Source organism: Cucumis sativus, chromosome 1 (genome assembly GCF_000004075.3).
Source record: "Cucumis sativus cultivar 9930 chromosome 1, Cucumber_9930_V3, whole genome shotgun sequence".
Classification (NCBI taxonomy): Eukaryota; Viridiplantae; Streptophyta; class Magnoliopsida; order Cucurbitales; family Cucurbitaceae; genus Cucumis; species Cucumis sativus.
In genome coordinates, this window is record NC_026655.2 from 20,476,594 (window position 1) to 20,487,991 (window position 11,398).

The 11,398-nt window shown below is 26.9% G+C and overlaps 1 protein-coding gene across 1 annotated transcript; it reads left to right on the forward strand.

The window, feature by feature from the left end:
- The first annotated feature begins 4,513 nt into the window (after positions 1-4,513).
- Positions 4,514-7,230, forward strand: LOC101204000 (putative transcription factor bHLH107). Its single transcript, XM_004149005.3, has 2 exons — positions 4,514-5,328; positions 6,336-7,230. Exons 1-2 carry the CDS (start codon positions 5,041-5,043, stop codon positions 6,813-6,815), a joined length of 768 nt encoding a protein of 255 aa, XP_004149053.1. The 5' UTR covers positions 4,514-5,040; the 3' UTR covers positions 6,816-7,230.
- Positions 7,231-11,398: the final 4,168 nt, after the last annotated feature.

Here is an 11,398-nt window from a genome sequence, read left to right on the forward strand (position 1 = left end):
TGTTTACTATTGATTAATTTTTCAAAACATTTTTATTATTTGTTAACATTTTTACTATAATTTGGGAAAGATACTATCATATTATATCTTTTTCAATACATATAGATACGCATATATATATACACACACTTGAATATTTGAATAGGTAAAATATAAAAGGAAACCAATTCAAAAGTAGAGAAAATGATATTAAAAAATAAAAAAGTCCAAACAACATTACACAAACTCAAATGGACAATAATATATAAAATAATTATGTTCCCAGAAACAAACAAAATTTATAAACATTTTTCGTTTTAAAATAATTACAATAATTGAGTTTGTTTGTTCGTGTTAAGCAGACATTTATATCTATTCTCTATTAGATAATCTATCTTAATCTTACCATCTTTTTTCGCAATAACAAATAGAAAAAGAAAATCATCATCAAAGAAATACTTCTTACTTAGAAAACATCACAACAGAATCACTGTCAACTATATATAATAATATGTTCACCATCACTTATGATATATCTATTATTTCATTGTTTTTAAAAACAAACATAAATCACCTATAATTTCTTTGAAGTATATGTATTTCTAACATTTAATAATACCAACCATCATACATTATAAAAATAATGCACTTGCTTCTTGCTATTATTAGTATAATATACTGTTGCCAAACTCCAGAAGCATGACTATATATTTAGAACTTCCCATGGTAGACTTGTATTTATTTGTTTTCTTTTAAGAAAAAAAAAAAGATAAAATACTATATTGACTTTATATTTGGAGTCTAATTTTAATCTATTTTGAAATGTAAAAGAAAAAAGTTTTAATTTAATCTCTTCATTTACAATAAGTGTTAAAAGCCAGTCTCTAGTGTTAGTTTGAATTTGAAGTTGGATTTTTATACAATGTGCATATGTTTTCAAACATTTGTAAATAAAAGATTTATGCTATTTTTTTTTATAGAAAGTTAATAATTTATGGGTAGTAGACCCCAGTTAAAATAGAAGAATCCCAAAAATACATAAATCAAAATAGTTATTTTAATTTATTTTTTAACAATCAATATTTGAGGTAAGTAACTCCTTTCTAAAAATGTCAAAGCAATTCATTATTTGAGAGTATTGAAGTTGTCACAATTCAAATTCTTTCGTCCAACCTATTATAGGGTATTTTTTATAAGTGTGGAGACTTTTAATATTAATAATCGCACTTTATTTGAACTTTAAATGCTAAGAAATAAATAACACGTTTGTTAAAAATATCTTTGTCGATATTAATCTATACTAGAGGTTTGCACATATTATTTTAATGTTTATTTCACGTAGTAGGTGATCTTCTAAAATGTACTAATGCTTAACATTTATAAAATAATGTTATTTTTTAAAAAGATTTATGCAAAAAGAAAAGAAAAAAACAAGTCTTATCTTTGATAAGGAAAAAGGAAATGAACAATACAAAGTAAAAAAAAAAAAAAAGAGCAAAGTTGAGTGTTGAGGGTATTCATTTTGTAGATGTTTGTTGTTTGCATATGTTAAATTCACGAATATAGCACATATTAGTAATTTAGCTTGTTTATATTTTTAACTTTTTCGATTTAGCGTAATGAATCTTCTCAATTAGGTAATTGATCGATATTTTTTAATTAATATATAATAGGATGTGTATGCCATTTAATTTATTGTTTTATTAGCATATGACCTGTAACTTTGAAAAAAATGACCAACATGAAAGTAAAACATTAAGAAAAATGAAAAAGAAGAAGAATTAATAATAAATAAAAAAAAGGTAAGAGGCAAAATAGAAACTTCCCTCCAAAATTAAATAGATAATAGAATGCATGATAAATGGAAAGAATAATTTTTAAAATAAAAACACAAAACAAACTTGGTATTGACACTTTTCTAAAGTATTTAACTAAATAATTTGGGATAAAATAAATAATAAGCTATTCATTATTTTAAAGCCAACATATATAGAAAACTTAATATGATTATTTCAACGGGGACTCCACCAAATAAATTTTGTTTAATTATAAACATATTATGTGTATGTATGGTTATGTCTTCATAAGTTAATTGAGGAAACAAAAGAATAACAATACTTTAAGATTTTATTTAGTCACCTCCCCAAATGCCACTCCTTAGGACAAAATAAATTTTACAGAAAAAACTTAGGTTAAAATAACTATATTTGAGTTTTTTTTTTCCTTTTTATTATAGTTATTTTAGTCTCTGAGGTTGAAATTTAATAAATAAACTAAACTTAAATTTAATCAATGTAGACAGTTTATTGATTATTTTATTTATTTTCTTTTGTCAGCATTTGTTTTATGAACACTAATTTACATCTGCTTTTTCTTACATACAAGTTATTTTTATCTATACTATACATGCATGTTGGTATTGGTAATACAATCAAAATGCTACATTAGCTAGATAATGAGATAATTATAAGTATATAATGAATGATATATATATATATATATGACTTCAACTAATATTACAAAGTCTTTTAATTTGGGTGAAACAAAAAACAAAGTCACGAAGATTTACATTTATACTTTTTGCAAAAAAAAAGTTTAAAGTAAAAATACAAATGCATTTGCATACATTTCTAAATGTGTTTTTATACACAAATTTGTTTGGATTGATTATATGCACAAAAATGTTTCTATTTAGTGATAGAATTACTATATAATACCACCAGGCACCATCACACACTATAACTAAAAATTTCAATGTCGTATTTAATAACATATTCACCAACGAAGTTTTTATGTTTTGGTATATGAACGACTAAGTTGGTTGTTGAGTTAGTTTTTAGATATTGTCGCTAGAGCTAGTCAACAAAGTCAATTGGTGGAGGTGATAGTAATGCAGAGTTGGACATCAAAGGTGGTATTTGGGCCAAAGTTAGTCGGTGAAAATTGCCTTTGTCATAGATGGTTGTTGGAGTTTTGGGAGTTGTTGTCCAAGCATGTTGATAAAGTGAGACGAAAGTAGACAATGACGGTGGAGGCAGAGTTGTCAGAGATGGTAACGATCAGAGCATTTCACACAACAGTGATTATTGCTAAAGTCGACCATCGGTAGGATAGGGCCTAACAAGTGGAGTCATAGAAAACATTAAAAAAAAAAAGAAAAAAAGAGAAAAGTATAAAGTTTTTGATAAACAAACATGTGTAAACTAACTTCAATAGTCTTTACACAATTTAAGTTGATATAGTTAAGTTATTTTAAATTTAGTGGGTCAAATACTGAAAAACTAAACTAAATTCAACTCATCAAATCATCCTAACTCCTAAAATTTGGTAGAGTTAGATAAAACCTTGATTCAAACTTAGATAAATGCCCTTTTTTTCTATAAACAACGAAGTCCTTTCAATATATTGAAAGAACAAATAGATAAAGTTGCTAATTTTGTAACGGTTGATTAAATTTTATATTCTTAAAATATGAACTTTTTAAGTGTATGTGCATATATATTTATATATTTTATTTTCATAATCAAAATATTGGGTTGCATGTTTCCCCTTAACGATATTGGAACAAAATTATATGATCAGTATTTTATAGATAAATAAATCTATTTTAGAAAAAACAACAATTGAGAGCCAAATTTGTGTAACTTAATAAAGTTACTTTCTAGAAAAAGAAAAAAGGTCAAGAGGGGGCATCTTGTTAAGTCCAAAAATAACCCCATAAAGAGTCAAGATTGGCCCTTTCTATACAAACAATATTTGAGTCCATTATTCTAATAAATAAGTAATAAAATTGTGAAAAGGCATTTAAAAAAAATAATAGAAAGCTGAGTTCTTCAACACAAGATTATTTTATTTATTTAATATAATTATTTGACACACAGCATATATATGTTTTATTATTTTTAATGAAAATGTCACATATAATATCATAAGGTTGCTTATGAAACCGTCCAAATTAATATATCATCATTAGGTAAACATACTATCATGGTATTTTATATTATCTATCATTTTAGATAGAAAACATTTAACTTTTGTATCCTAACTAATTAAAAACTTTGTTAAGATACAAAATACTAATCTTAATAATATAGACACAAATCATTATTTTGGTGTATCTCTCACATTTTCAACCATAGAGTTAGTTGAAATTTTTAATGAATTTAGTTTGTATATAATCAGAAAGTCAAAATTTATATTCACAAAATAATAATAATAATAACAATGAACAATTGGAGGAAAACATTTATAAAGGAAATAATAATATATAGGATTTAAAAATGGATGTAATCAATTTGTATTGAAAGTTCAAAATAAAAATATATAATGATGTGACGAAAGGTGGAAACCCCACATGAAATGGAGTAAGAAAAAGAGGAGGTAAGCAAAAGGAAGATGCATTAGTTGACTAATGAGATGCATTTATAAAAAGAAAAAAGAGTATCAAACAAAATTTAATATACATTTAAGAAAAAGTTGGAATCAAATTTGAATAATACAAATGGAGGGCTAATTTAGTCATTTTATTATGAGCCTCCTTTCCTCATCTTTTTATAATTTGTTTCTACAGACCACAAACCACAAACCACCGTTCATTCGAAGCTTCACTCAATTACAATTGCCTCCAAAACTCTGCTTCATTCTCTTCTGTTCAATCCAACTGTGTATTCATTTGGAATTTGTACATTCTCAAGTTCTTTTCGGTTTCCAAAAGAATCAAAAAAGCTATCTTGATTTCACTTACACAATTGGAAATGCAATTCAAGACGATCAAGAACAAAATGTGGATGTTTTCTCTTTGATTCCTCGCATATAACAATCTATTTGCATAAATCGTTATGGAAGGTATGAAAAAAACCAAAGTCGTCAGTATTGCCTCAATAGCTAAGATTTTCAGCAACAGAGTCATTGTAAAACGAAGCTTCACTCTCCATAAGCTATCATTTTGGTTTGCTCCGACGAATCGACCTCCGGGACTACTATCTTCAACCTTTGGTTCGTAAATAATTTTCGAGTTGTATGTAATTCCTTTTTCTTTTTGGGTTTTTGGGTTTGCAATCTATGGCCTACTCATATGATGCATCTACTTCAATCGATCCGTTTTTACATAGTTTAGAGAACTTTAATCGTGGATTTGTGCGTGGTGGCTCAATATTATCTCAGTCTTTAGTGTTGAATGGTGAGAAAGGAGAGCTTGTAAAAGCCCCAATTCAGGCGTCGAAGAAAAGGGTTTCGGAGGAAAAAGCACTTGCGGCGTTGAAGAATCACAGCGAGGCAGAGAGGCGGAGGAGAGAAAGAATCAATTCCCATCTCTCCACTCTGCGTGGCCTTGTTCCTTGCCCTCTTAAGGTTAGTCATATTCAATTACAGTTTCGTGTTAATTTATCTCAATTCATATTCAATTGCTTAGAGATTAGTAAGTATTTGATTCAATGATAACTAATTTTCTGACTTTTTCTGAGTGTTAGGCATGTTTGGAAGTGATTTTGAGAGGAAGTTAAAATCATTTTTATCATTCAGAATCTTCTAAACACGAATTCCATACATAATACTTAGATGAACTGGTCCTTCTTAATCATTATTTCAGGAGTCTATTGGATTATCAATCTAATTGTATATGTGATGTAAAGGAAACTGATGCTTTTTACTGTGGCGTTGACCAGCTGATGATGTATCTTTGTTGATGTTTTGAGTTAATATTTAAGTCAACTATTGAGTCTTCATGTCGTCTTTCCTTTCTGGAGGCACTAGAATTTGAAAGAGCTGGTGGCTTTGCTGTTTTCTTCTGATGTTCATCATGCTAGAAACACAATTTACTGTTCAAAGATTGTTAAATCTATATGCTTTTTGTGAATTCTCATTTTTCATATGGTAATGCATCATATGATTTTAAACTCCTCTGGTTTTCCACATTCATGGATAGGTTGGTGATATCATTGATGAATTCATAATTTTCTTTCTTTTTCTTTTTTTTTGGACTCGTATTTTAAATTGAAATGAAAAAGATGTTTTCTTTAACGAAAGGGTCCGTATTCAACATGCCTATCTTGCATACTTCATAGTAATCAAGAAAGTTTCTAATTTATAGTAACTAATGCGCTCATATTCAATTACAATACAGCTGAATCTGAAAAGTTTCAGCAAATTCATGCTAAGTTCGAACATCACTTTTCATTGATAACGCGAAGTGATGTAGGACTGTTAGTTGTTGTAGTGTTGTGTTTTCTTTGCTAGAATTAACAGCTTCCAGATGTGGTACTAGTCGTATTACTCTAATTTGGCATTTTAGTTGCGATTAAATTACACTTTTATCAATCTTTTCCTGTAATAATCTTGTGATTAATTGCTGTAATCAGAGGGACAAAGCAACGCTGCTTGCTGAAGTTGTACGACAAGTGAAAGAATTGAAGAAGAAAGCTGCAGAAGTCAGCAATGGCGTTTTCGTTCCAATGGATACCGACGAAGTCAATGTAGAACCTTGTGGAGTGGGAGCAAATGGGGATATGTCTTTCAAAGCAACTCTTTGTTGTGAATATCGACCTGAGCTTCTGTCTGATCTTAAACAAACCCTTGATTCCCTTCACCTAAAGTTGGTGAAGGCAGAAATATCAACTTTGGGAAACAGGGTGAAGAACATTTTCATTTTCACCAGTGCCATTGCAGACAATGGTGACCATCCCGAGGCTTCCCGACACCTCGCATCATCTGTTCATCAGGCAATAAGTTTTGTTCTTGAGAAAGCTTCATCCCCAGAATACTCTCCCAGAACAACGCTCCCAATGAAAAGACGTCGGCTGTCTAGTCTAGATACGTCAAGCTCTTCCTCAGGATCATAAATTGTGGTTGTGTTGACGGTTAACATACTGCCCACACTCTCATCTCTTTATCATGCATTTGCAGAGATGTTGAAATAAGCAGTTGCCACAAAAGGGTTGTTGTGACTATCATTTCTAGTTTGTATGTTTGGTTCAATTAGCTCGAGAAGTTGAAATGCTTCTGGACTATGATTGGGCAGATCGTATCCTTTATTTTAACTTATGACCCATTTTCTTTGGCATATCATAGTCCCCCCCCTGAGCTAATCATGAGCTAAATTACCAGTTACAGTCCATAAATTTGTACTTATGCTGGATTTCTGAAAGTGTCTATGAGGTATATGCACTTTTAATTTGGTACCTAATGGACTTTGTAAACTTTTTATTTCGTGTCTAATAATTAATAAACCTTTGTTCTATTTGATATTGTTTAAAATTCATGAACTTGTTCCATCAGACTGAATTTATTAGACACGAAATTTAATTTGCCTAATACACCATTAAATTTGCCTAATACACCATTAATTAAGAAGAATATTAAATATCATAAAAATTTATCGAACACAAGATTACAAGTCTAAGTATTTATTTCAGAGAGAATTTCTAATATCATATAGACTACTCCTTGAGTTTCGTCATTTAAATTTTCTTTACTTTAAACAAAAATATAATATATAATTTTATAGAACTCACAATCCACGTGATATAAATATATATTTGCAACTTTTTAAAATATTAGCATATATATTATATATTTTTAAGAAATTGTAAATTATAATCAAATTTAAAAATTGTTATATTATTATTCTTAAAATTGCTAACTTTTGTTATGGATCTTTTTCAAAAACAATATAAAATTTGAAACATATGTAAAAAATATGGTGGGTGCAAAACTATTTCTAAAAATAGGTGAATGAAGGTGAAGTTGGGTGCGAGTGCACCTCACATCTTTTATTTTTTCCTTATTTTTATATATATACTACACTCGACTCCATATTTTTTTATTTTCTCATTATTTATATATGTGGATCTCACACATTTCGTTTTTTCTCATTATTTATATATACATACCCACGTATAATATAATATATATATTAAACATTCAAATTCTAAAAATATATTTCTTTATTAAATTAATTTATTATTTTTTCTTTATTTCTTTATATATATTTAAATATCTCAATCTTCAATTTTTCTTATTAAATTTATTTTTTTAATTTAATTTAATTCTTTCTTAATCAAAATTATACATATTTTTTTTTTCCAATTTTCAATTCTTTTTAAAAAACTCATATATTAACAAAATATGTTATTAAAAATATATTAAACAAATAAAAAAATAATAATAATAATTAAAAAAGTTGAAGTTACCCAATAATAATAAGTCAATGTACATTACTAATTGAATAAAAAATTTTAATGTATATATTAAATATCACGATCTTTAATTTTTTTTATTAATTCATCTTTTCTAATTTTATTTATTTATTTCTTAACCAAAATTATATATATCTTTTTCTAATTTTCTGTTTAAAAAAACACATATATTAACAAAAATATGTTATTAAAAAACATATTAAACAAAGCATAATAATAATAATAATTGAAAAAAGTTGAAGCTTACTCTAAAAATAATAATAATAACAAATTTGCAATCGAAAATTATTCGTTAAGTTTTTTAAATTTAATTTGTAATCGAACCAATTCTTGTTTTTTTTCTTTTTGCCATAAATAAGAATTTTTTTTATTCAACTACCAATATGCATCGGTGGCTTTAAGTGTTATTACTTTTTTTTTTTTAGTAATTTCAACTTCTCCCAATTTATTATTATTACTATTTTTATTTGTTTAATATATTTTTAATAAAATATTTTGTTAATATATGAGTTTATTAAAAAAAAATTAAAATTAGAAAAAAAAATATGTATAATTTTAATTAAAAAAGAATTAAATTAAATTAGAAAAATGAATTTAATAAGAAAAATTGAATATAAAAAATTGTGATATTTAAATGTATATAAAGAAAAATTAAAAAATAAATTAATTTAATAAAGAAACATATTTTTAGAATTTGAATGTTTAATATATATATTATATTATATGTGGGTATGTATATATAAATAATAAGAAAAAGTGAAATGTATGGAACACACGTATATAAATAATGAGAAAATAAAAAAATGTAGGACCCAATGTAGTATATATATAAAAATAAAGAAAAAATAGAAGATGTGACATCCACTACATGAAAGTCTTGTACTCGATTCACCAGTTCACCTCAACTCACATATTTTTAAAAATAGTTTTACATCCACCCTAGTTCTAACATATGTTTCATTATTTTTAAAAAAGTTCTCATTATTATTAGCAAAAGGTTTAAACATTTAATCATGCTCGAGGCCTTAAACAAGTTTATGAAATAAAATAAGAAAGGTTCAAACCTCTAATGATCCATAAAAAATTAAAAGAAAAAGGAATGATTAAATTTGTAATTTTACACTAATTTAATTAGTAAAAATGTATTATTGGCGTATGGGATTTTCCCTTCAATTAACTTATGTCTATGTGAAAAATAGAAATAATAATAGTAACAAACATTGTCTTTACAACACTTTGTTATTCTAATAGATCATCATAGTCACTATTTGGTGCCTCTCAAACTCGTCTATGCACTTACACTTCGACAACTTACAAAACATTTTAAAACAAGTAGAAGAAAGAAAAAGTATGCAGGTTCACACAAGATTTTGGGAGAATTATATTTCGTGAAATTTAACTTTGTATATTTATTGATATTGTGGATACAATATCTAATACTACTTTTTTGATGCTTTCTCTCGAACATAAGTTAAAACTTAGAATTTATTGATTTGCAGTCTTCAATATATTGTAGTTGCAAGTTGATTTGAACTTCTTGAATTCAAAGAAAGTTTGATATTCCAAGTCTTCAATATTTTAGCTGATCTCGAGGTTGATACAATTTTGCACTTGGTACTTCAAAGCTTCAATTTTTCCTTTAACCAAAATATCTTCGAAATGAATGAAAATGTCTCTATTTATAGAGAATTTCCATGGGATTTGGCCCATTTGTTTATTGGGCTTGGGCTTATGCCCATTTTGCTTGGTGAGTTTGGCTTTGACCCATTTGCTTGGTGGATTTGGGTCCATTATTTATTTGACCCAGCTTTTACATCAGGGGCTTGAATTGAGTTGGATATGAGAAAACTTGACTATTCAAACCCAATTAAATTATGAATATTATCATTTTGTCGCGCTGACATGACACGATTCAATTGGCCAAAATTTCCTTATTCAACAAATGCCCCTTTTAAGATTTCGTGTACGTGTATAGGTGGGCGAATCTCGAAAAGGATAAGTTGAAACAAAAAATACAAGTGATTTGTTCTTGACTTTGACTTCAGTTGATACATCAAATTAATCACACTATGCATTTGAACATAAGTTTGATTAGAATGAAGTTTGAGATACAACCAAATGTCAGTTATGTAGAGAATTTTGATTTGAATTCAATTTTTTTTTTCAATAAATATAATTTTGGGGATTGAGACTTAAAAAAAATGATAGAATGAAAATATTGTCAATTCATCCAATTTAAGTTAAAATTTTGATTTTCTTTTAAAACTCCTAATTTGTTTTTGTTTTTTTACAAAACTTGTGCCACATTAATTGTCTCAAACTTAAAATTTGAAAAGTTTGTTTTCTTCTTTTTTCTTAACTTAATTAGAATTGAATTTATGATTTACGGTATATATATATAGATATTTAGTTCTATAGTCTACTCTAAATGGTGTATAGATGATTTGTAAAAAAGGATGTGATAATTGATTGTTTCACGACACTTCATTTCAATCAACAATAAACATTTACTGAAACTTAGTATCTATCAATCATGATATAATTTTGTAATGAAAACAAATATCTCAAAAGTATTTTTTTTTTCTATCAATTAAACATGTCTTGAAGTGAATGATGAATATCAATCTGTGAAATGTCAAAAAAAAAAAAAACTTGTTTTCAATAATGGACCATAACTATTCGTTTCACTTGCACACTTTCTTCCATGATTCATTTGGTATGTTGTTTTCATCTTCAAATATTTTTATCAAATATTCAATGTCCATACAATTCTCAATACTGTAACATTAAACTAGATAAATTTTACGCAAAAAGACAGAGAGGTATTAAAAAAGAGAATATTAATAAAAGACAAAAAACAAGAAAGAAAATGGTCGTTCCATACATAATATAACATTTCGTACATGATTAGTGTCCGTATACCTTTTGATGCTTTGTTTGGTTCATGGAATCTTTTTGGACTAAGGCAGTCCCATATGATCCCTATCATTTCTAAGTGCTTCAAAGTCTACTTTTTATTTAAGTACTCTATTGACTAAAATTACTAAAACCCTTTTTACTCATATATATCATTCAAAAAACATAACAATTCACCCAATTGGTGTATTGATTTAAATGTGGACTTTGATGCAATTCAACTAAGTTTCATTGTTTCATTTCAATTAAACTACACTATTTTGGTGCTCATACCACTTCAATTTTTAGTTTTCTTTTTCTTTCTAAAAAGT